Below are 27,150 nucleotides of genomic sequence, written 5' to 3'. Positions count from 1 at the left end.
TTTATCGTTCTTTTGGTTAGATCAGCTTTTCGTTATAGGTTAAATGTATTTTTTTAAAAATGTTTCTACATTCTTTTGCCACAACAAGTGTGTGCTTTCTTTGTCTTTGGCTTAGGCAGAAGCTGGTTTGCTATATATGAACTTGAACAGGGACAAGAGGCAACATGTTTCTAACTCATAATGACTCCAACTCAATTCGTATCTGTGTTTGTAAGAATAAGGAGCAGAAGTAGGCCACAGAACCCCTCGAACCTGTTTGCCATTCAATTCGAGCATGGCTGATCTGATTACTTCACATCCTGCTAGTCTCTCTATCCTTTCAGTTTCTTGTAAATCATGAATCTGTCTATCTCTGCCTTACAAAATATTCAAAGACGTTGCTTCCAATGCCTTTTGATGAAGAGAGTTGATGAAAAGACTCTCAACCCTCTACAAAAAAGAAAGTTCCTTATTTTTAAACATTGAACCCTCCCCCAATCTAGATTCTCACCAGTGCCCTGTGTAACTGAAGCATAACCTCCATAGATAACAAGGTGTAGAGCTGGATGAACACAGCAGGCCAAGCAGCATCATAGGAGCAGGAAGGCTGACGTTTCGGGCCTAGACCCTTCATCAGAAAAAGAAACCTCCATATTTTGTTTCAGTTTCCCTCAAAATAGGAAATAACTTTTACCTGAATACTAAACTATTGTGATTCATGAATGAGGACACCCAAAACCCTTTGTTTCTCATAGCTGGGCAATCTCTCTCAATTTAGATAATTTTCTTCTTTTTCATTCTAACTGCTGAAATGGGCAATTACCTGTTTTCCCACATATTTCCCAGTAAAATGTAGGGTATGCAGGGCAATTTGATCTTAGTAGGATAATAGGTCGGCACAACATCATGGGTTGAAGGGCCTGTACTGTTCTGTGTTCTATATTGTATTTTCTAGATCTTTGTCCATTCACTTAACCTATCTATATCCCACTATAGCTTCTTACATCCTCCTCTCAACTTACTTTCCTACCTATCTGTGTCATCAGCAGATTTAGCATCCATGCTGTCATTCCTGTTGTCCAAGTCATTTGATTTGATTTTGATTTTATTGTCACGTACTCCAGTACAAAAGCACAGAAGTGCAGTGAAAAGTGTATAAAGTCACCACATACGGCACCATCTTAGGTACAAGTGGCTAGGTACAGAATCTTAAGAACAAGGTAGAAAGAAAGAACAAAGTTAAAAGTTAAACATTGCAGTTTTTATTGTAGTGTAGCGTAAAACACACGAAATAAGGTTAAAAGTTACACATTGCAGACCTCCTTAGTTTTAAGTAGAAAATAAAGAAAAATAAAGCTGTAAGTTCAGACACTACAGTCTTTCTTAAATGCATAGCCGCAGTGGGATTGCACTTCAAAGGAATCACCTCGAGGTATATAATACAATTATATAAATTGTAAAAACTTGAAGAAACAATAGTGATCCCAGTGACGCACCACTCATTATATCTTGCCAACTTGAAAATTACCCATTTATGTATACTGTCTGTTTCCTGTTAGCTAGCCAGTCTTCCCTCCATGCAATCCATTTTACTCACTATACCGTGAGCTTTTTTTCTGCAGTAACCTTTAATATTAGTCGCTATCAAATGCCTTCTGGAAATCCAAGTGCATTACATCCATTGTTTTCCCTTTTAACCACGTTACTTCCCTCAAAGAATTCTGAAAAATTGATTAAATATAATTTTCCTTTCACAAAACCATATTGACGCTACTTGATTACCTTGAACATTTTTGAACTGCCATGAAATATTTAATAATAGCTTCGAACATCTTCCTTTCAACAGACATTAAGCTTAATGGTCTGTAGATTGCTGCTTTTTGCCTCCCTCCCTTTTTGAATAATAAGTTATGTTCACTGACTATCATTCGAATGGAACTTACCCCAAATCAAAGGAAATCTGGGAAGTTAAAACTAATAAGAACATAAGAACCAGGAGTAGGAGCAGGAGTCGGCCATCTGGCCCCTCGAGCCTGCCCTAATGCATCAACCATCTCATTAACCATTTCTTTTAAGACCCGAGGATGATGTCCATCAGGAGCTGGGGATTTGTCATCTTGCAGCTCCACCAATTTGTTCAGTACTACTTCACAGGTGGTTGTAATGCTCTTGAGTTCCACCCTTCCTTCTATTTCTAATTTACAGCTATTATCGGCAGCCACACACATGGATTTGCGGTTAATTGCTGGAGAGAGAATAGGAAGCTTGGTATTTTATTTTGCCATTTTTGATGCACTAATGGCATGTTGAAACTATTTGTAACTCCATTCCAATCAGTCTGTCCACTATAATTGTATAGATTGGGTTATAACCTTGGAATTTTCAAGTGATTCATTGGCCCCAAAATCTAATAAAACAGGATTTCCACATGGATAGTTGGATTTCTTGTGGGGGTTTACCTGATTGCTGTTGACCTTTTATTGTCATAAGAGTGATTTTTATTTCTTTAACATGTTTGTTGCTGTCGTGTTTGATAGGATAGTTCCCTACAGCAGCTGAAATACAACTCAGGAGCAGCTAGGATCCCTGTTGCAGGGTGAGATGTGGGTTGAGGGGTATGTAGTTAAATGCGTAGGCTGTAATAATGAGTTGTTGGACAAAAATGACAAACTTTGGGAGAGGAGAGTGGGAGACTTGAGACCCACTTATTGATGGGTTTTGAATTAACTGCGCATTTGTGCGTTTGAATTGGGAACAGATTTATTTGTGAACCAAAGGAAGTACATCACTTGTTCCTGACCCAAAACAGTCCTGAAAACCAGGTACCTTTTCCATTCAGCAGTTATCACTTCCCTTTAACGGCCAGGTTTTCTGGAACCTCAGAAACCCAGTGAGTAAGCATTAAAGCTGAAAGAAACGTTATTCTGCCGTATCTCCTGGGACAGGTCAATTTTGCTGACTTTACTCTGAAGAGTCTGCTTTAAAGTGAAGCTTTAAAGAATCGTGGGGGTATTACAACATTTTTGTAGAAAAGCTGTAAAAATAATGAGGTTTGGGGTAAAAGAAATTGTCCGTCTTAAGTTTTTCTTTCTCATTTTCTGTGCAGTCTGACGTTTGGGCCCTCGGCTGTTGTGTATTTGAAATGGCAACCTTGAAACATGCCTTTAATGCCAAGGATATGAACTCCTTAGTTTTCAAGATTATTGAAGGAAAGGTAATGTACATTCCATGATATTTTTCTATTAACTTTATCAAATACTTTATTTGGTTTACCAATATACAGCAGTTCAAGAAGGCAGCCTCAAGGCAAATAACAGTGAGCAATAAATGCTGGTTCTGCCAGCCACTGTCCCATCCTGAGGATGAATGCTAATAATATTAAAGAAAAAACCCACGCATGAGTTCATCTGATAAATGTCACAAATATGGATAAACGTTGAGAAACAAATTAAAGGTCAAGAAGTTACAATATTTTTAAGCAATGCAAGATTAGATTAATGTTATTTATTATTAATAATATCCAGGTAAGTTGGCCATACATCCCAACGATTGTCTGATTAAATCAAACAATGAGTTTCTTTGTCCCTAATAGACCAAGTATAAACTGTACTCAACCAGCCTAGTTTGCAAAACCCAAAACAAAATGTTTACTGTCAGATGTAATTCTGCATTTGTTCACCACTTACTGATCAATCCTGAGTGTGCTAATAGCTACAGCAGGATCAACTTAAGGTAGTCCATTGATTTAACACATGGATCATTTATGCTTGCAAGGAACAAATACATTCATACACAGGGATATGTTCTCTGCAAACTAAAGGGGTATATTTAACTTTTGCACCCTTTTCGAATTACTAGGGAGATTGAGGCGCTCAGGCTTTGTGGGCTGGCATATAGTGCTAGAGAAACGGAGGTACTGAGGCAGGCGGTTAAAACATCAACTTTGGTTCTCAGGTCAACATCCCCACTCTCAGCATCAATCGTAGCCTCTAAATGTCACCCGCTAGCTCCCACCCAAACCTCATAGCCTTTATCCCTATGCCTCAATCCTCCCCATGGCAATTCATACATGCCTCTCATGCCCCCTTATTCCATGTTCCCAAACACCTTTGCCGCCTTCACGCCCCTTTATTTTTATGCCCTCCCATAATCCCATACTCCCACTCCCCGTGTATGCTTTGCAGCCATTCACTATTCATTACAGGGAGAAATGAGAATCTTTGAATTGGGCGTGGCAAGATAAATTAACAATTCAGATAGAACTGTTACTCAAACATACTGAAAAACTTGTATTCACAAAAGCTATCGTAAAATCCCCTCAAGTGATCAGTCAAGTTGTAAAAACTATACACTTATTGACTTACCAAATCAAAGATAGATAATCCTTTAATAATCTCTTAAAACTGTTAATTAAAAATATGAACACAGATCCTTCCTGACAGAAATAGTTCTATAACTTTCGAAATCTTTCATGCATTCTTTTTAGGCTTAGCTGTACTAACAAACCATTAGCTCCAATGAAACTGAAAGACCAAGTGATATTTAATTTCCATTTCAAAGCAGATTAGCTGTCATTTCAGTGGAGTGCAGGACTTTCAACAGGAGTGACATTTTTTATTTCAAAGTTAACAATCTCCTCATTTGAACCACAGTTCTATGACAGAAGTTTTCCCAGCACATTTTTCGATGATTTTGAGTGCAAAATGGATAGAAGTATTCAAATTAATCTCATTACTTAACTAATGTTGTTCAATGTAATAGTCAAGTTATCTTTGCAGGTTAGAGTCCCTATAATGAATCACTGCGGTTAAAACACAGCTGCATTACAATGCACTATCTGATAATAACATCTGAAGTTATCAAAATATTTACCTGTCAGAATGTTTCCAAAATCTCAGCAGACTCACCTCCCCCTTTTGTTTTAAGCAGGGGAGGCTAAAATTCAAATGTACAATTGCCAATGGCGGTCAAAACTTCGAAAGAATTCTCGGGGTCATGATCCCAAAAGCACAAAATGACTACATAAATATGACGCAGGGTCAAGAAAGTACTTCAAGTATTGTTGCCAAAATTTGTCCTTCCTGACCCTGTTTACTTCTCCATCAGTAGACAAAAATTCAACCTGATATATTTAGAATAGGAGTGATAACGGAGACTTATGCACAATATTGTTTACTTTATCAATATTTGTTATGTAGCTTCCACCTATACCAAAGGAATACAGTGAACAGCTGGGAGTGCTGATACATAGCATGTTGAGCAGAAGGCCTGAGGAACGACCAGATGTCAAAGCTGTTCTCAGGAAGTCATACATCAAGAGTCATATTGCTTTGTTCTTGGAAGCCACAAAAGTGTAGGTATACTCAATAACACGTGAAATAAAAATTGTTGAATTAAATCTTTGATCATATTTACCACACAATTACATTTTCTCTACAATGAAGTAAGATATTTGGGAAAAAATAATAATGGCAAACTGCTGAGTCTTTAGGAAAATTGATGCAAAACATATTCAGCAAATGCGGAGTAGTGGTGAACAAAGCAACAGAAAATTGCATTACATAATTGAAGCAGGAGAATATCTATCAGAAGAAATTATTAACAAACTGCTTAACACTTTATTTAATCGCGCCTTGAAGGCAGTGTCATGTCTGCTTTGCTGATATGCAGCTGAGACATTCAAGTTCTGGAGGCAGTTTGAGGGACTGAACATTAGTGTCAAAGGTGTAAGTTATGAGGAAAGGTTGGAGAAACTGAAGTTATCAGCATGTAATTGTCTGCGAAGTGCTTTCACAGAACCAGGCAAGCTAGCTTAAGAGATGGAAAGATAAAGGCAGGTTAGTACTTTAACTTGTGAGAATACAGGAAGATAATTCCAATTTAACCTGGTAAAAGTAAATTTGATACTGCTGTGAATATGATTACCTGTAATACTTTTTTATATATTTTAGGAGAGCTATGAAAACACGTAAGAAAACCTCATTAGAATCTAAACCCATTAATTCCTCCACTGTGATATTGAAGCGCAATTCAGCGTGTGAATCTGAGGTCCCTTTGAACATGGATCCAACCAAGAAATATATCAAGGTCAGAGTTCTAAGTTCAGAGTACTGCCACAGTGAAGATTTTTGACAGTTTTCAACTGAATATTTCAAGTAGTTTAATGATTCTATGCATCTTGTGAATCACCTGCATAAATAGTTGTCATTTTTCATTCATAAGATAATACATCTGCTTTCTCCACATTAGCCCTTACTTTGTTTATCTTGAGCATATGCTGCGATGTCTTATTTTCTGTTTACCAAAAGAGGTCCCAGCCTAATGTCAGTGTTGCTGTAGACCTGCCAGCAGGGAATAGGAAGAACCAACCCAAGGGAAAATCCTAATTTGAATTCCTTTAGCCTCACTTTACCTAATCAGATGCCTGTTATGAATAGAGAACTACTCCATTGGTGTTTTCCCAAAGACATGTGACTTTTAGAGCTGGGCGTGGTGGCCAAGTGGAAAGATGTTGGTCTCATAATTTGAAGATCGTGGGTTCGATCCCCACCCGTGTCTAAGAGCACATTAGTTATTTGGATGGCACGGTGGCTCAGTGGTTAGCACTGCTGTCTCACAGCACCAGGGACCCGGGTTCGATTCCATCCTCGGGCAACTGTCTGTGTGGAGTTTGCACATTCTCCCCGTTCTGCGTGGGTTTCCTCCAGGTGCTCTGGTTTCCTCCCACAGTCCAAAGATGTGTAGATTAGGTGGATTGGCCGTGCTAAATTGCCTGTAGTGTTCAGGGATGTGGAGATTAGTGGGGTTATAGGGGGATGGGTCTGGGTCGGATGCTTTGAGGGTCAATGTGGACTTGTTGGGCCGAAGGGCCTGTTTCCACAATGTAGGGATTCCATACTAGAACTGAACTGAATAGACTGGGAGTTAACTTTGTATACCAATCCACAGTAGATCATTTTGATCACGTACAGGTTTGCATTACTACAGTGTATGATACGTTATGAGAAAAAATCTCCAAGCGTTCCAGCTTCATGTATAGATAAGTAAGGGCAAGAGGAGCAAGACTGCATCATACTTTCCTTCCAATCCACATGACATCTTGAAAATTTCACACTGATTCAGCAATAATGATGGAGTAAAACCATAAAACACATAGGGAGCATCTTCATTGCACCAATTTCAACAATTTGAGTAGAAAACTAGTATTCAGGTACAGCAGGTAATAAGGAAGGCAAATTGGATTTTGGTATTTATTGCTAAAGGAATAGAGTGTAAAAGGAGAGAAGTGTCGTTGCAACTGAGCAAGGCATTAATGAGACCACACCTGGAGTATTGTGTACAATTTTGGTCCCCTTAATTGAGGAGGGAAGTGGTTGTATTGAAGGCAGTTCAAAGGAAGTTTACTAGATTAATTCCAGAGATAAGAGTTTTGTTATACAAGAATAGAATAGAATCCCCATGGTGTGGAAACAGGCCATTCAACCCAATAAGTCCGCACTGACCCTCTGAAGAGCACCCCATCCAGACCCATTCCCCTACCCTATCCCTGTAACGTTGCATTTCCCGTGGCTAATGCACCTAACCTACACATCCCTGACCACTACCGGCAATTTAGCATGGCCAATCCACCTACCTTGCACATCTTTGGACTGTGGGAGGAAACCGGATCACCCCGTGGAAACCCACACAGACATGGGAAGAATGTGCAAATCATACAAAGAGTTGCCCAACGTTGGAATCGAACCTGGGTCCCTGACATTGTGAGGCAGCACTGCTAACCACTGAACTACCATGCTGATGACATTGAATAATTGAGACCTATACTGTCTGGAGTTTAGAAAAGAGAGAGGAGATCTATTTGAAGTATGTGAGATGCTAAGATGAAATTGATAAAATAGTTGTAGAAAAAAATGTTTCCTTGTGGGGCAATCTAGAATGAGAGGTCATAGTTTTAGGATAAGGAGTAGCAGATTTAAAAAAGGGGAGAAGGTTACTTCTTTCAAAGGATTGTGAATCTGTGAAATTTATTACCACAGAGTGTGGTAGATGCTGGGACATTGAGTTAATTCAAGGAAGGGAAAGCCAATTTTTAATTAGTAGTGGGTTTGTGGGTTTAAGGGTTATGGAGACTGGGCAGGAAAGTGGAGTTGAGGCTGAGATGAGATCAGCCATTATCATATCAAATGATGGAGCAGGTCTAGGGGCTGAATTGCCTACTCCAGCTTCAAGTTTTTGTGTTCTTATGCAGCCAGCACCTCTCAGGAGCGATAAGAACCCACATTCTGAGAATGAAGAAGAATTAAGAACTGAAGAGAATTAACTTGTGCACTTAATCTGTAATTAAGTATGTAAATGGTTGGTAAAGTATCCAGAAAATGAAATTTAAAGTTGTGTAATTTTGAAAATTGTATTTGTCTTCATGTTAAAGGAAGAAAAAACATCTCAGAAAAGCAAGCCAAATGATAAGACCTGTGGCAATCAAGAAGAAGAAATGTATTCAGATGTCTCTTGCCAGGCTTTGAATAGTACTACAAACTCGGTAGCTTCAGTAAGCAAGTTGGATATTAATATTGTTCATGGAATTGAAGGAAAGAATTCTAATTCTGATGGTACAGTTGTGGATGAACCTTTACCCAACATAAGAGGCTGCCTTAATGAAGGAGCCAAAATACCTGCCAGCAGTACTGAGGCTGATAATACTGAACTACATAATGGTGTAATGCTGAAAGAAAAACCTGAAAACTCTGATAACCAAACCTTATCTGAACTCTCTGATGGAAAGGATGACACTATTGAACTGATTCAGCCTGCCTTTAGGGAAGAACAGTCATCTGAGGTGCAGGTATGAAGTAGTTACATTATAAAAACCTAAAGCTTTTTACTTTGTTGATGGAATTGTAGATAGAATTTAATGAGAGTGGCAGAAGGCTCTGGTGGCACCCTTGTTAACCTGATCTTCAGGATACCCAAGGAAATTAGGCCCCAGTTGATAGCTGGCACCCTGCTGCGGGTGGACAAAACTATGTGGAACATTTAATTCCTCCTGAAGAGCAGAAATCCCACCTTCAAGATTGACCAGTAGTTCCTCATTACCAACAGAATCACCAGGAGCAGTAACCACTGTCAGTAATACACTTATGCCTTTACCTAGGTTCAGAAAGGTAAATGATGGCAGAATGGAGTTTGCAGGGAGGATTTGGAGAAAGGGCAGAGAGTGCCTCTCAGTCAGAATCCACTGTCTGATGCCATATTTCTTAATGAGGTACTGTGTGCCCTGAACAAGAATTGTTGGTCTCCTGCCATGGCAAGTGTCCATCTACCACTAGTTTATTACTAGTGGTGACAGGATGACACCCCCAAGTAGGCATTAATTACTTATTCAAGAGTCTCAATTAGCATCTGGAGAGAAGGCCACCGCAAGCTTTCCCAACAAGGACTTAATTCAGAAGAGGCAGAAAGGAGACTGGGTCCCTACTCTACATTGTCCTGCCTGATCTACTAGCTCTCCCTGACGTGGAACTCACTTCCAGATGGAAGAGCGTTAAATTCTACCCTATGTGTACAATATTATCAATAAGCTTTACCCTTGAATGTTCGGTTCTTGTTCTTTTGTTTCTACAAATCTTTAGATTAACACATGATTAAGCAAAATCCCAGATAAAGAAACAAGTGTTTACCAATAATTATGGATCTGAAAAGTGCTGCAAGTAAAAGACCTTGCAAAATTTTTGCTGCTGAATGGTTTACTAGACAAGATTGATAGGTCTATTGACTTTTGAGTTTAAAGAGAATGTAACCCATTTATTAATACATTGAATGCATTACTGTGCTCAGTGAAGAGCCAAAATCCTAATGTTGGCGCTACTGCTTAGTTAGACACATTTGAACTTATCTTTGATAAGTGCGCCAGTCTCCATCAAAGATTCAAATGGCAATCTCAGTATGATTTCAGATGGATTTTATGGGACTGTCTGCATACTAAGAGATTAGTGAGTGTGATGAACAATGTTATAACGGTATCTGGACACAAGAGGCAGAGACTACAGTGGACTTCAATATAAAATAGGAGAGATTTAACTGGTATCTTTGTTGTTTTGACAGGAGATTTTTGACTCTACAGAAAAACTGCTGCAACCATTTGTGCCAGTTAGCGTAACGGTAAGTATAATATAGTATTTGTTTCTGATTAAAAGTATGATTTCAAACAAACACATTTAAACAGAGGATAGTCCATATTAGTTTGTGGATCTTCTGAGGATAGAGAAGATATTGCATGGTACAATTCAAAAAAGACCATATGCTGCATGCCTGTTGCTACATACAAGCCTTTTCCTACCCCTCTTCATCCAATCACATCAGCGTTATAATTGTAAGACCTTAATTTGGTTCTTTTATTAATTAATTGCTGTCATGCAGTATTTACAAAGCAGAGCATATTTCATCGTTGGACAAGTAACAGCCATTTTGATCTATTTAAATGAAAGGTTTTGAACTGAAAAGACTTTGAAGTCACATTATGAGAAATAAGACTAAGGTGTTAGAAATCCATTGTAATGTGTTTTTAATAAGATGTAACAAATGAAAATCACTGTGGTGTTAGATTATTTGCAACATTGGGGTTGGAAAAAACTTATAAAATTCCACCCATGAAAATTTCCCAAGGTGGTTTGCATCCTTCCATCAGTGGAAGAAAAGTGGTGAAAGGTATTTGTGTATACTCCTAAATAATTACAAACTGCAAGGATCTTTTTTCAGAATTTCTAAAATGAACATTACTTATTTTTATCATTTCATATGGGTTTTACAACTAACATGTATGGTTTCGTCATACCATGATTAATACATTTTTGTGCTCTCCAGAATGAATTGGTAACCTTGTTAAATATGCAGCTCCTGAAACTTTATTGCTAACTAAACATCTGAGGGTAATATTTCGCAATATTTTTATTGCTCAAAGTAGAACAGGGAACAGACTTATGGAATATATAATAATTGCATACTAATCTGTGTTGACATTAAATTGTTGAAGACAGCATTGCAAGGAAATAATGTCATCTACTGGTTTACTGTGTCATCCTATTCTAAATTCATGTCATTTTTTATGTTGATCCCTGAAAGAAATTAAATTTGCATTTGAGATGTACTTGAAAGCAAAGCTTGTGGATATTGAGATTTTCATGTATGCAAATAATGTCCTAGAGCAAATTAATCAAAACAGAATATTCAGTTACTTCCTTTGGAATTATAAACATGTTAAGCTGCAGCAGCCAAGTTATGTAAACTAAAAAGACCATTTGCATTTGTAAAAGTCAGTTAACATTTGAGGTGAAAATGCTTCTTCAGAAACTATCAGTAGAATTTAATGATTGTTCCGATGAGCCTGGCCACTGCTAGAGAACTGATGGCCATGCTGCCACTGTTATTTCTGGGAGCAGCTTTGAATTCAAACCCCAATTAGGCAGCGTTCTGCTTGCCATCAGACTTCCTGGCTTCAGGTGGCAATTTCCCACCATACATTCTGATGTGGCGCAAATGTCCCATATATGAAAGCAAATGTCCAGTTAGAAGTTCACACCTCTCCAGTGGCAGGTTCACTGCTTGAATGGCAGAATAAGGATCACTGCTATCATTCCCAATTGGACCTGAGTGGGGTGATATCGTTGGAACCAGTCAAAGTGGCCTTGCAGAAGACAAGGCTGAATGCCATTATAAAGGGCAAGGAGGTGTCTTTCTGGAGAGGTAGTCTTTGCCTCTGGTAGGTCCTTCCATTGAGCACAGCTTGTCTGTGAAGGAGGGACCACTTCCAACAGGTGACAGGTATCCATATATGGGTTCAAACTGCTGATTGAATACATAGTGGTGAGGTGATGCCCTTAAGTGATCCCCTCAGGGCTTCAATTGTCCTCTGAGTAGAAAGGCCACCCATTCCAGTTTTAATTCAGCGGAGTTGAGAAGGTGATGGTGTCTCCAGTGGGTGGCTGTTAAACAATCCTTCCACCTCCAGTTCACTTCTGATAACAGCATTAAGTTCTACCCCATGTTTGCAGATGTGGGCATCAACCAATACAGATTTATTGTGAAATTCTGTACACTAAGCACAAAGCAGGAGCAATTTGATTGTAACAGTATTAACAGTCTATTTTAACAGACATATTTTGTATTGGTGCTACTTGATATCAGATCTAATGAAATATCGCATAATTTTGTACACATTTTAGGAGGACCCTTCAGAGAAGGTTGCAAAACAACCAGTAAGGGATCCAGCGCCTTACCTGCCACATTGTTCTTCATCTGAGCCCTCAATCTCATGGCGGTGTAGAGAGAAGAGCGACGAAAAAGCAAGGAAGACTGAGAAGGTAAATAGGCAAATACAAGTACAGTTATGATTCTAGCTGATGGTAATATTGGACATGTCAAAATCCAGAGTGAAACTTGGCTTGTCACATAATTTGTTTGAATTTTGCAGGTAGTTACTATGGTAATTAGTCACTGAAATATATGCACAAAAGGTTCTGATGTTCTTTAACACCAGGAAATTTATTTATTCCACAAGAGAGATTTATAAAAATCAGTCAAAGATATATATGTACAGTTAGAAAGATATTAACCACAAACAGCAAAACAAAATTTTAGTCTGTTTTCCAATATTGTTCTTTTACACCTATATCATTCCAGAGGAATTTCACTCGTTTCTAAAATTATTTTGTCTTAACTGACTCCTTCCAGTTTATTTTCCTTGGACTCCTGAGATAATTTTTAATTTTTTTTGTAGTATGCTGGCATGAATCTGTCACAGTCTAGTAGTCTAAACTATTTTCAGTTTTAACAATTTGAAGATTTCCATACAAGGTCTCCTGGATTAGAAGATCCACGAACTAAAACACTTTAGCTCGAGTGACTGATTTCTCTGAACTAGGAGAGACTGTTTGCCCATCTGTACTGAACTCCTGATTCTTCTGAACTAAACTCAAAAGCTAAAATTAATAGCTTTCTGATCTGTTATAAATTCAGCAGTGTGGAAGTTCCATCGCTTTAACGCTACTACGGTTTGTTTTTATTTAACCCATTTTTCTAATCAACCTGTTCAGACCTCTGGAGCAGGTAGGACTTGAATCTAGGCCTCCTGGTTCAGGGGTAGGGACACTACTACAGCACCACAAATACTACCAGGATTCTGCCAGGCACTTGACTGCAGTCACCTGCTTACTTGGAATTGATGCACTTAAAGCCACTGCTCCAAAAATCTTTCTGATCCATTTGAAAACAAAACTTCCATAGAACTGATCCACATTCATCTGCCTTTTTATTAAAGTTCCAAATCCCAAAATATAGTATATAGACCTATCATTATGGTATATTTAACAAAATAATTAATATGCTTTCTTTGAAACTATGATAAATAGTGTTACATTCCAGTTATACTTGTTTGCTGCACAGATAAATTGGTTTCCGTGTTGTCTGAAAAATTAATTATTCTCTAACTGGTTATATTGCCAGACCTGGTTCCTATATTTCAGGGTGGTCCAACCTTTTTTGCTTGAAGGGGTGAGCAACATTTCATCATTTGTCTCACTCTGGGAGCCCAGTGAGCAAATTTCCAAAAGGTGAGGTTTACTGCCACCGTAAAATAAATCTTAAAGTATCCAAAGCATTAAGTTGTCCACATAAATGAGTAATTAATAAAAATGACCATTAAAAAGTGCAAATCAGCACAGCTAACTAATAAAACCCTTTTTTTTTTTAACATTTTTGGTTAAAAGCAAAGCTAGAGAGAGAAAAAATCTAGACCTTAAGTTCCGATCACCAAGGAAGAGTTGGTTAAGCAATGCTCACTGTGATCTCCCTCTGGTGGACACATTTCAAACTGGCTTCAGCAGATGTAAGTGGGGATTAGTAGTAGCTTGTCCTTCAACCTGGGATTTCCTCCTCTGCCAGCCTACTGTCTGCTTTGTAGAGTTTATTCTTTCGTTAGTATAACCTTCCAGTCAGTTTGTTAAATGTGCAGGATTTACAAAATGCAGAGAGTAGGAATAAATCTGTCATTCTCACGTTGGCAGGCTATGATTAGCGTGGTACTGAAGGAATCCATATTTAGGTCCAAGTTCTTCACCATAAATATCAATGACTTGGATATGGGGACCAAATATAATATGTCTAAATTTGATACAAAGCTAAGCAGGAATGTATGTTTTGAGGAAGATGTAAAATGTTTCAAGAGGATTTGAACAGGCTTAGTGATTGGGGAAGAACATGACAGATTGTCTGTAATGCGGAAAAATGTGAGGTTACCCACTTTGGTAAGAAAACTGGGTGTGCAGTGTATTTCTCAAATAGTGAGAGGCTGAAAGTTGTGGATATGCAAAGGGACTTGATGTCCCTGAAGTCACTGAAGGTTAACATTGCAGATTCAGCAATCTGTTAGGAAGCCTAGTCGAATGTTCGCCTTTTTTGCAAGAGGATTTGAGTACAAGAATAGTGAAATCTTGTTTCAATTGTATAGGAGCTTGGTTAGACTGCACTGGAGTACTGTGTATAGTTTTGATTTACTTATCCCAGGAAAGATAATAACGTCACAAAGGGAGTGCAACAAAGGTTCATCAGACTTGTTCACAGGTTGAGTGGACTGTCCCTTAAGAGAGATTGAACAAGCTTGGTCCGTATTCTCTACAGTTTTGAAGAATGAGATGTGATCCCATTGAAGCCTAAAAGATATTTAGAGAGGGCAAATGCAGTTAAGATATTTCCCTTGTATGGGGAGCCTAGAACTAGGGGATGCCATTTAGGACCGAAATCAGAAATGTTTTTATTCAGAGGGTGGTGAATCTTTGAAGTTCTCTACCCAAGAGGGCTGTGGAAGCTTGGTCTTCGAGTATGTTTAAAGTCTATATATTTCTAGTTACCAATGGCATAAATGGTTATGGGAATAATGTAGGTAAAAGCCACTCAAGTGCTTGATCAAATTAAATTGCAGACAAGGCTCAACAAGCTGAATGGCCTACAACTGTTCCGATGTTCCTACTCACTCATTAACCCAATTGGCCATCTATCCAGCTCCCCAGACAGTCACTTGTTCACCCACCCATTCAGGATCCCAGTCATTTTCCAATCCAATCCCTGTTATCCGCCCAGCCCCAGACCCAGCCACTCATTCATGCACCCATTCCTCTCCAAGTCGATACTAGTTACTCATTCATTCTGGCAAGATTTAATGATTAATGTTGCTCTGTTTACTAGTAAATCCATCAGAATTAAATTTGGGTTGGGGGCAGCTTCTTTCAGAGTCTTCCAGCTATGCTTAAAGTAGCTGTTTTTTAAAACAAGGTTTGGCAGATAGGAATTTATCTGTCTTTACAGCACAATACAATTGCAGTTCCATGTTGGTTGAGATGCCTGCAGGTCACCTGTAGCACAAGCCTGCGATGTATAGTATCGAGGATAATTGGAAACAGGCAAAAGTTCTGGCCCAGCCAGCATTTGTCACATCCCATGAAAGAATTAAAAATTGTCATAACCTAAAACTGTCTCATTTCTAGAATCAGTGCAGTTTTTTGAACAGGCATAGATGATTTTATATCATTTTAAATAAGGTGACATTTAAATTTTCAGGTCAAAGCATCAGCTCCTAGACAACTGCCTTCTATACCACACGATGAACCTAAAGTTCACATAAAGAAACTGCAGAATAATCTCGATAAAATTGCTAGTGAAATCAGTATATCAACGGCCAACTCAAAGAATAATGAAATTGGAGCCTCACAGGTTTGTACGTTGATAATTCCCTTCTTGTAACATATTGCAGAGCTCTATTGGCATTGCCACAAAGATTCATTACTCTTTCCACTGTGCCAGATCTCACTTAGTCTCATTCAATTATTCTTGCCATTAAAATTAATTTTCAGAAGAGTGCAGCAAGTCAGGAGGATAAGAAAAATTCATTTTGCCTTGTGTAGGATCACATCTGACGTCAACCCTCTGTAACAGTCATTCAGGGAGGAAAACAGTCAACAGTCAGAAGTTCCAAAGTGTTTCTAGTTATTTTTTACATACTATATATGAATATTACATAATTGATGCAGGATTTTTACTTGACTTTTATCTCGGATTGAGTATCATCAACCTATAGGTAAACTTGTTGCACTCTATGGGTGGATTTTTCTGGGAGAGCATATAACTCCCTGCCTCACTGCTGAGCAAACTTGCCATATCGCCCACCAGCCAGTTCGTTAAGAGCTAACTGGCTAGTTTCTTGGCAAGTTACAGGCCTCGAAAGTGGTATCCTGGGTTGTCAGAAGCTGCCAGCCAATCTGAGGCAGGAAGCTTAGAGATCCTCAAATCTGCCATTCAAAGCCTACTCCTCAGAGGATCCAGCAATGTGAAGATATGTACTTTTTGTAATCTTCTTTGGGAGCTGGGGGGTGTCAGATGCAAGGACAAGGGAGTCACGTCACTACTTGCCCCCATCTCCCCCCCACCTGTGCCTCTGATTGCCTCCAGACCCATCAAGAACATAGATGATTGGAGAGCTGACAAGCTAACGTCTGTAAGTGGCCATTAATTGACCACTTAAGGGCTTAAATTATTGTAGGTCAAAAGGGTTGGCCATGGACCTTCTCATTCCTCCTCCTTGCAAGCAATAGAATCACTGTTTCACAAAAACCATGGCTTCAGCCTTAATCTGATTTACTAAACAGTAAGATAAAAGTAAAATGGTGTGGATGCTTCAAATACTCTGCGAGCTCTTTATGACCTTTAAGACTCCTCAGTAAATTCAGATCATGATCTCTTTTTCCCCCTGCTAATTTCCCCCGGTTGTGATAACAGGTCATCAACCTGAAACGTTGACTTGGATTCCAATGGTTAAACAGTTGTTTCAGTAGCATAGACTGAAGTTGCACATTGGGACCATGCAGAATTCCTGATACAGCTGATTGAGGGAATCGCACAGGAAATCGAAAATTTCAATGCACAGCTCCCTCTGCATCTGGAACCCTTGAAAATATCCCTTAAAATTGGAGAATTCCAAGGGTGTCCACTCACTTAAGCTTAATAGTTATTCAGGTAACGTTAGAGTATTAAAAACCTTCTCTAACTTCAGGGCAGCGATTAAACTGAACCACTGATTTCCTTCCATCCCAAGTAGACATTCCTACCTCAGCAGACCCAACACAACTCATTCCCTGGACCTGACTCTTCTCCCCTTCCATGATGGATCATCCACTTGTCACTTCTGGATGAAGATTGCTGTGAATGCTTCAGCCTTATCTTTTGCAGTGATGTGTTGGGCTCTTCCATCTTGAGGGTGAGGATATTTGTGGAGCCTCCTTCTCCAGTGAGTTGTTTAATTGTCCACCACCATTCACAACTGGATGTTGTAGGACTGCAGAGCTTAGATCTGATCTGCTGCTTGAAGGATCGCTTAGCTCCATCTGTCATTTGCCGCGTGTGCCATTTTGGATGCACGTAATCCTGTTTGGTAGCTTCACCAGGTTGACACCTCATTTTTAGGCATGCCCTTCTGCACTCTCCATTGAACCAGAGTTGATCCGTTGGCTTGATGGTAATGGTTGGGTGGAAGAATATATTGGGTCATGAAGTTGCAGGTTGTGTCGGAGTATAATTCTGCTGCTAGTTCTCACCATGCTAAATGGGTCAGACTTCGAACTGATTTAGCAACTCAAGACTGGGCATCCATGAAGCGCTGTGGGCCATCAACAGCAGCAGAATTGTGACATTGTGTATGACTGCGACAAAGACAAACTATCCCTTTCAACATTTTTGACTTAGCCTCAGCCTTTGGCATAGTTGACTACAGCATTCTCCTCTTCACTGACACGTCCAGCTAGATGGCTATTCTCAACTGGTTCCATTCTTAGTTATCCAATTGTAGCCAGAGTATCATTCTCTCCATTCCTGCACCATTACCTTTCGTGTCCCACTCTCATTCTTGAATTTGTTACTTCTAGACTTGACTATTCCTGTACACTGTCATAGGCCCTTGACTCTGCAGTTACCTCCCTACATCTCTCCATCTCTCTATCTCACTTTTTTCCTTTAGTATACACCTTCTAGCCTACCTGTTTGATTAAACTTTTGTTCATTTGACCTAATTTTTAGAATTCTCCTAGAAGTGTCTGGGGGCATTCTATGGACAAGTGAACAAAAGTAGTAATGGCATTCTACAGAATTAAAATAGTTATTTATAATACATTTTGAAAATTTCATCCTAAAATTGTTTTGTTTTACTCTAGGATCGCCCATTATCTGCCAGAGAACGAAGGAGATTAAAACAGTCTAAGGAGAACTTTCCTCATTCAGGTATCCACTGAATGATTTCTTTTCTGTCTTGGAGGTATTGACTCTTTATACGGTACAATTCTGCCGATTTCACAACCCTCCTGGTACCTAGATCATATCACCAATTTTCAAGTTTAAGCCTCTACAATGGTTGCTGATAGTCCAACCCTGACCTTAATTGAGGTCATAGGTAAATCATTGCACAATAATTGAAAGTTGAAGTTCTTTCTAATTTTTTGGCTTCTATGGTCGAGGATTCTGGAGTGCGACTTCAAATTCCTGCCTCTGCATGATTTGAGGATTAACTCCAGGGCAACTGCCAACTTCAGCTAGTCAATGGAAAAAGTCCTGAGGAGCCATGGTGTATGACTCTTTCTCTACTTTCTCCCATTGTAGGTATTTGATGTGAAAAACTGGTGTAAAGGTTTCCCTTTAGATTGACATCTTTATAAGATTTCTTCTGGCATCAGTCCATGTCCTTTTTCAAAGAAGTCATATTTGACTCAAAGCGTTGACTCTGGAGAGATAAATACAGGTGCTGCCAGGCTTGCTGAGTTTCTCCATCATTTTCTATTTTTTTTATTTCAGATCTCCAGCATCAGCAGTACTTCACTTTTATTGCTCAATCCATTCTGGTGTCTGTTTGGGGACATTCCAAGTATGTTTCCATGGTAGAGTTACCATCCCCCACTTATATGAATAGGAAGGGTTTAGAGGGACATGGACCAAATGCTGGCAAATGGGACTAGGTCAGATTGGGACGTCTGATCAGCACTGACAAGTTGGACCAAAGGGACTGTTTCCGTGCTGTATAACTCTCTTAATTCTGATTTGTAAAATTACATTAAATCCAATTGTTTGGATTTCCTCAACAGTTTCCACTTCAAGAAGGAGTTCACATTGTGGAGCTTTAGAAGCAAACTCTTACGCAGAGAATCAAAAGGTGAAAGTCAGCCAATCCTTATCAGATATCACTACCAATCATGGAAAGGTAATGTTATGATCATTAGAATTTATTGTATTCTGTGCCATTTACATTACAAGAAGTCACATTAACTAAAATCTTTTGGACATGAATGCATAATCTCCTACTGAAAAACTTTGAAGAAATTTATCTTCCTTTGAGAATTTACAGATTTTTAATCAGTAAGGGACTCAAGGGTAGTAGGGAAAAGACAAGAAAACAACAGGAACTGAGGCCTGTTAGCTCAGCCATGATCTCATTGAATGGCAGAGAGGAGTCAATGGGTTGAATGGCTTGCTTCTGCTCCTACATCCTATGGTCTTATGAATTTAAACGTTAATTGCTTTCAGCCAGTATGGAAATTTGAAGCCTTCTCTACTATACCGAGTTAAATTTTAAAATAATATTTTTTCTGTTTATTTATAATTATTCGTGACACAAATATTATGCTGAGTTTTTTTAAATAAACAGCAAGTTTTAATAAAATATTACAGTGCCAAGCAACATTTTGGAATATCATTTAATATCTTTACTGTGCAGTCTCCTTTTAATTGCAAATTAGTTGATTCTAATTATCCATTTAGTTTTTTTTCTTTTTTTCCCATTTTGAGTTTCTGAATTTGAAATTCTGGATAATTCTTTTTAGAGCAGAAAATGACTAAACAAAAATGCGTATGTAATATATAAAAGCACTCTCTAATTTTTTGTATAAAAACAAATAGTTGTGGTAATTAATCCCCTAAATAGTGATCAAAAATTCTATAATACACTGTTTAAAGAAAATAGTTCATCGTTCCTCTAAATTAATGGCTGTGGTAGCACATTTTCTATTATGTTGTGTAACTGAATAACCTGCAACTTGCTGCAAGAACTGCCATGGGAAATTAAATCTGTATGAAAGTCTTCCATCTAATGTGTACCTGTCCCTTTCTGGTGCCACAGTTTTTAATATATGCAGATAATATTAATTCAACAAGAAATCGTAACTAAATTGAGCAATTTGGAATGAAAGTACCAATTAAGGTGAATCAAGAAGCTATAATAAAAACCAATGAAAAGTGGTGTGCACAAGAAGATACAATGAATGAACATGGACAGAAGTGAAGGGGCAGCGAATAATGCCTTTCAGAATTTTTTTTTTTGGAATAATCTTTCAACCATCATTTAACCTTGTAAATAATCAACAAAGCACTCGGTCAAGCTTCATAGTATGATTAGACCTAACTAAAACCAAGCATCATAAGTAATTTCTAACATCACAATAGCAAAATTTACTTTGCTGCCATCAGCATCCATTAAAGATGTTTTTGTCCATTTTTCCATTAATATTTCCATTTAGAAGTCTGTTCCTATATTTTGAAAATCGCTGTGTGTCTTATTGCAGCTGTGATAACAAACCCAGAATATGCATAAAATTTGCTCATTCTCCTCCATTGAATAACGTATTGTGAGGGTTCAGACAAGAAATCATAGCTTTCTCCATGACTGACATATTATTGATCGCAAAACAAACATTCTGGTGTTTAAAGACAAATCCAAAATTCAGAATTCTGATTGGACAAAGAAAACATGTTCTCCAATATCGCCTGTGATTAAAGAAACACATGCAAGGAAAATGGTTTCTCAGAACAAATGCCATTGCAGTTTGATCTGTTCCTCACTCTGGAAAACAGATAAGCCTCCTAATATTTTCAAGGTCCAAACGTTTTGATCTTAAAGTTTTGTGCCCTAATACTGTGACAGTGTAAACCCGATAGTGTAAGAGCTGAGTTGATAAATGCTTATCATTGAGTTTAAAAGCAAGTCTGTTAAATACTTCTGTATTTCCAGTAGAATTCTGGATGAATGTAACAAAGTATTATTTGGTGATTTTCATTTTATATAAATAATTTTAAGGATATGGTGAAAAAGAACCCTAAATAATTGCATTGTAGTATGCTTAAAAGGACAACATTCATTCACATGGTCCTTCCTCCATCTGAAGAAGTCTTTGCACTTAAAATGTAACCATTGTTTCTCTCTGCACGGATGCTGCCAGATCTGCATTTCTCCAGCATTTTCTGTTTTTATTTGAGATATCCAGCATCCACATTATCTTGCTTTTACTTCCTACACAGTAGTCACTGTACAAACTCAAGTTTTAAAAATTATACCCTTTTCCAAAACAAAATACTGAAGCAAATTGTACTGTAAACTACATTTTGTTGCAGATTTTTAATTAATATATTGTTTCATCCTTATTTTAACAGGTCATGAGTGAGTCATCCCCTCGCCTTTCAGATGATGATGAATATAGCTCCTCAACCAGCTCAACTGATAAATCAGAGGGGGACTGCAAAGAAGTGTAAATACTTAAACTTCTTGTTACGTCGTGGTATTCCCAGTTTGGGAATGAAGGAAACTATATGGTTAAACATTCTGTTTGCGTTTCCTTCACTAGTCATAGCAGACAACAGTGGGGTCACTATATCATTAAAAACTAAAAATTGCAGATGCTGGAAATCTGAAATAAAAGCAGAAGGTGCTGGTGGAACACAACAGGCCTGGCAACGTTCATAGAGAAAGAAACAGTGCCAATGTTTCAAATACGATATGACTAATCTTTTCTAACGAAGAGCCATATCGGACTTGAAATCTTGACTCCCTTTTTCTCTCCATGGAGGCTGCAAGACCTGAGTTTCTCCAGCACTTTGTTTTTATTAGAATAAATCATTATGTGTGTTTGAGTGTTGACTTTTACCAATATTGCATTGATGCTTCATTGGTACATTGATTAATTAGTATTATAGGATTGTCAAAGTGACACAAAGTCTTGAAAGATGTATGCAAAGTCGACAAAATGTCTGCATTCTAAAGGCAATTAATGTAATTTCAATGCTGGAAACCACCAGGGCAGCTTCAATCTATTGAGTTTTGATGAAAGATTAGAGAAATTGGAGTCTATTAATCTTGAGTGACTGAGATGATCTGCACAGAATGAAAAGAGCCTCCTCAACAAAGGCATGGACACCAAAATTTAACAGGGTTTCCAATATGTTAGTAAGCTTTTAACCGATTGAGGGCCACAACTCAAATATGAGACTGACCTCGTGGTTACTAGCCAGCAATGATCTCTGCATAATATATAGTTTGGAAACTTGAGACAATGTACAGTAAATACCTCAAAGCACTGGAGAAGTACCACCAACAATGTCTTCACAAAATCCTGAAAAGTGGTTGACAAGAAAGGCAGTCTAACAGCTCCATTATCTCCCAAATCAATATGCCCAGCACTGAGATGCTAAACACTTAAAATTCAGCTGAGCAGATCATGTGATTCATATCCCCAGTACTTGTGTGGACAAGTGTCCTACTCTGAATAGATTTTATGAGACTCCCTGCTTTAGTGATGTCCTCACAGCATCTTTGAAGAGGTCAGACGTCAACCAAAGTAGAGTTCTGTATAGGAAAGCACTGAGCACAGTAAGAGGCGAAGTTTTGAAACATTGGAGAGAGCACACAAACCAAGCACTGTCTGTACCACATGTGGCAAAGTCTGCAGATCAATTTCTGAACTCATCAAATCAGGGTGGAAGCAAGTCCTCCTGTATCCTAAGGAACTGCCTAGGAAAAAGAAGACAACCGCTTTGCCATCCAGTTTTGTATAATCAGCAAACTTGGAGGTGCATCATTGGTCCCTTCAACTAATATAGATTGTTAAAAGCTGAGGCCCCAGTGCTGATACTTGTGGCACACCACTATTAACAGTTTAAAACATTTAGCTACTTTTTCTCCCGAACTGCCATTTTCAGTCAGCTTTCTTGGATGTGTAAAGCTTTCAATGATTTTCATAAAATTGTACACTTCTGTTTTCTAAACACTTGTTATTTATTTTCTAGCAAAGCTGATTCTAATGAAATGCATGATCTGGTAAAATTGATGACTCGAACATTAAGCATGGATTCAAAAGATGTGTATAGAGAAAATCTAATGCCTGCTCCAAAACCAGAATTCAGATTACAGCGGAGGTATAGAGATACACTGATTCTTCACGGGAAAGCTAAGGAAGATCTGGAGGATTTTTGCTTCAATGATTTTCCAACTGGTATGTTACAATCAGAAGCATTATCACATACTTAAAGTATTGTTTATTCCATAAATGTATTGATTGGATCATTCATTTAAAATTTCAGCTTTTTCCAATTGAAGCAGTTTTCAATGTTAACATGTTTGATGTTGAGATGTAAATAAAGTTGGAAGTTATCCTCAATTTAACAATTCTGTAACATATTTCAGATTATATATTTCAGCTTGCCACCTTCTCAAGGGCAACTGGAGATGAACCATAAATGCTGGCCTAGCCAGTGAAGCCCATCTCCATGAATGAATTAAAACAAAACACATTATTGAGCCATTTCCTGTTCCTTACTTTGTTTAGAAGTTTTATCTGTACCAGAGAAGATCAGAAGAACAATTCACGCTCTAAGAACAGATGTTGTAAAAGGATTGGGAGTAAAACTTTTGGAAAAAGTATATAACATTATGGAAGATGCTGATGAAAACAGGAGGGAGGTAAGTTCCTTTATTTTCTATGTTCATTTAATCTTTCGAGGAGTTCTTAATTTGTCTTCAGGATCAGTAGCTTGTTACTTAACACCAGTCTGATTTATGTAACCATTTCAGGAATGTCTGCAGGAGCACATGGGTGAAGAATTGTATCAGAATTACAGTATGAAGGTCCAACAACTAAAGTTCTTTGAAGATCATTCAAATTTTTGACTCCATGGTACTGAAAATTACTTAATAAGCTTGTTTGATTTAAAAAGTGCCTTTTTATGGACACTGATCAGTTAAAATGTGTCCATCACACCTGAAAAACTCAGTTGTATAAATGCATGCAGGCATAACTTGGATTTTATTTTGAACTTTGTTCCATGCAATGGACAACATAGAAACTAGACAAAGATCATGAAGCAATGGACTGAATGTTCACCTAGCCATGTCGTTTTCAGTTTGTGAATTAAAATGGCTATTGTATCATATTTTCACATCATCAACGTACTGTTTTGTGAAATATTGGATGATCAGTTGAATATGTATCACAGTTTAATTGATATGTGGTTGATATTTTCTATCGTAAGAGAGCTATTTTGCACGTAGACAAATACTGTCCATCAAAGAATTTACTACACGTTTGTCATCGATGTGCTTAAATGATCCAAATACATTGTAAAGTGCTAAATTTATTCATAGCTCAGTTTGAAACCTTTGCAGTAAGTCAATTCATAATCACAAATTCTCTCTTTCTAGAATTTGCCCAAACACCACAGGGTATACTTTAAGGGAACATTTTACAAGAAATTCCACAGGAGCAGTCCCGGTTTTTCAGCTGTTATCTGCTGAGTGGCAAGTTACCTGTTTTATTGTCCTGTCATTTTCTAACTTTCTCACCTGAATTTCTACTGCAAGACAGTTTCAGCCTACTATTTATTACCTCACAGTTGTCAGTACTTGGTAGATTTAGGCAATGAACAGTCAAAAAGTCCTCAAATAAAATACACATTCATTTTCATAATTATGACTGCCAATTCTAAATAATTTTCTTTTTCCAGCCCAGAGGGCCAAAGCCATTTTGGTGGCTTTTTGACACTGTCCAACTGAGATGAAATATCTATTATTGACCAGATTAAACCTTGTACACTTTTATCTATATAGTTCAGGGGTGGCCGAGTAGTACTTGGATTAGTAATCCACAGGTCCAGGTTAATGCATTTGAGGACATTAGTTCAACTCCCACTGCAGCACCTGGTGGAACTTGAGTTAATTAATGCACCTAAAATGTAATGCTTTAATAGTGCTTTTCAAGGAACTGAATCTGCTGTCCTTACCTGCTCTGGCTATGTGTGACCCCAGACCCAGCACAATGTGGTTAAATCTTTAATACCGTCTGAAATGGACTAGTAAGCCACTTAGTTCAAGGGTAATTAGAACCTGGGAACAAATGCTGACCTTACCAGTAACACACACATCCCACAATAGAATAAAAATGCCATACTAAGCAATATATTTTCACAATCTATAAGTTAGCATTCTAACAAGAGTATAATTTCAAGTTCTGTGCAAACAAGAGCAGAATATCCATTGTGTATCTGAAAATGTTGATCATGTGAATAAATGAGAACAATACACTACGCATTTAAGAATTTAGAAGAATAGTGTGGACAAGAAAAGAAGGCATGACAATATAAATACGCATATCAGTTCAAACATTGATCAAATCAGACTTATTCCTACTTGCAATGAGAAAGGAAACAAGTGAGTAAAAGTTCATATCAAGAACTTCCCATATGCAGGATTTACCTGGTATAAGGATTTGTTCTGTTCCTGCCATCCAGTGGCTTGTGCTTGAAGTAATTTCCCCCCAGTAACCGTTTCACCCTCTAACCAGACCAATATTATACCTAAAAAGATAATGTGATCTATGTATGGTCTGCATTGAAGCACAGCTTTCAGACAAACTGAAAATATCGAAATTTTCAATTGGGTTTATTGTATTGTTTCTGTCACTGTACTTTCTCCAGATATGTTCATAGTAGTGAATGTAGGATTTGTGAACTTGTAAAGTTGTATTGCAATATTTGCTGTAAAATTAAAAATAATGTACAGTTTCCAAATTAAACTAGGTAGTAGTTTTACCTAAGTTTTCTACATGTTATGACAATGCATACCTCCTGAAGTTTATCTAATTGATTTTACTGTTATAGTTCAGTCACTTAGAATAATGTATCTTTCAAGCACAGAACTCCAGACTAGAAAAGATTTGATTCAAGTTTCAATTTTACCTAACTTCACCCTCTGCCTGTAAATTTGCCTCTCCCACAGACGTTAAGAGTTGGGGCAAAAGAAGTTGGAAAATGTTTTTCAACATGGGCGACATAAAGTGTTACTATCTGTTCATGTTCAAACTGGATAGGTTTATTATTCCATTTTCAAATATCATTGAAGTTATTATAACTTTTGTATCTCACTGTAATCATATAATGTTTGTGTGCTTTGAAACATTGACATATCACTAAGGTTTTAGAGTAGATTTGTAGCTCGGGTTGTGGATGTCGTGGTTGGTTGGCTCGCTGAGCTGGTGTGTTGTTTTTCCGCAGACGTTTCATTACCCTGCTGGGTAACATCATGAATTTACCCAACAGGGTAATGAAATGTCTGCGGAAAAGCAACGAACCAGCTCGGCGAGCCGACCAACCACAACATTGACATATCATTTTTTATACAGTAACAATTCATACAGCTCCCACTGATTACATTGTTTGAGAGTCAGTTATTAATTTGAATCAAGTTAAACTGAATCTAATGAATTTAGTTAAATTAAGTCAGTTTGTACAAATGAATTTTCTTTATTGTTTGTAATAAATATTTGTACTTTTGAACACAAACTCTTCAAACGTAAATATTTGACAATTTAAGAAAATTGATATTTGATATGAGTAATAAATTATACTTTATTTTAAGCAATTTTTTATTATGTTCAGTTAGAATGTATGAATGAAAAGTAGGTAAAGAGCATTTTGCAATTTTGTAGTTATTTATAATACTTCTTAAAGATATATGTAACTCGTGAATTATTGCAGTTGCTTGGTATAATTTATCAGTCAGGTTTGAAGACCATACCTGTCATTCTACAAGTTAAATGCAGATCTTAACATGGTATGATATAATAGATATACTTTTGGTTTTAAAATATCTGCCACATTTTAAAATCAATCTTTTGTAAAAATCCTAAATTATTTTTGTAATAATTATGGTGCTATTTGTTTAATCATACTCATCAGCACTATAATCCTATATAAACAAATACCACAGGAAGCCATTTGGTCCACCTAGTTTAAGCTGGTTTCCTGCAAGAGCAATAAAGTTACTTCTAT

General features: G+C 37.7%; 1 protein-coding gene across 1 annotated transcript in view; it reads left to right on the top strand.

The window, feature by feature from the left end:
* Window positions 1–26,661, top strand: part of LOC109919878 (NIMA-related kinase 4) — a 32,531-nt gene extending 5,870 nt beyond the window's left edge. The window contains exons 2-15 of the mRNA XM_048606706.1: window positions 3,086–3,193; window positions 5,178–5,332; window positions 5,931–6,066; window positions 8,408–8,821; window positions 10,081–10,137; window positions 12,198–12,335; window positions 15,586–15,738; window positions 18,228–18,294; window positions 19,149–19,264; window positions 21,487–21,581; window positions 23,116–23,321; window positions 23,655–23,788; window positions 23,900–24,002; window positions 24,527–26,661. Of these exons, the coding sequence (XP_048462663.1) occupies window positions 3,086–3,193; window positions 5,178–5,332; window positions 5,931–6,066; window positions 8,408–8,821; window positions 10,081–10,137; window positions 12,198–12,335; window positions 15,586–15,738; window positions 18,228–18,294; window positions 19,149–19,264; window positions 21,487–21,581; window positions 23,116–23,321; window positions 23,655–23,788; window positions 23,900–23,995 (1,875 nt within the window). The 3' untranslated portion in view covers window positions 23,996–24,002; window positions 24,527–26,661. The remainder of the gene's footprint in view (window positions 1–3,085; window positions 3,194–5,177; window positions 5,333–5,930; window positions 6,067–8,407; window positions 8,822–10,080; window positions 10,138–12,197; window positions 12,336–15,585; window positions 15,739–18,227; window positions 18,295–19,148; window positions 19,265–21,486; window positions 21,582–23,115; window positions 23,322–23,654; window positions 23,789–23,899; window positions 24,003–24,526) is intronic.
* Window positions 26,662–27,150: the final 489 nt, after the last annotated feature.

This window comes from Rhincodon typus, chromosome 16 (assembly GCF_021869965.1).
Source record: "Rhincodon typus isolate 14 chromosome 16, sRhiTyp1.1, whole genome shotgun sequence".
Taxonomy (NCBI): domain Eukaryota; kingdom Metazoa; phylum Chordata; class Chondrichthyes; order Orectolobiformes; family Rhincodontidae; genus Rhincodon; species Rhincodon typus.
Note: the sequence above shows the minus strand (reverse complement) of the source record. Positions and strands in the feature narration are given on the sequence as shown.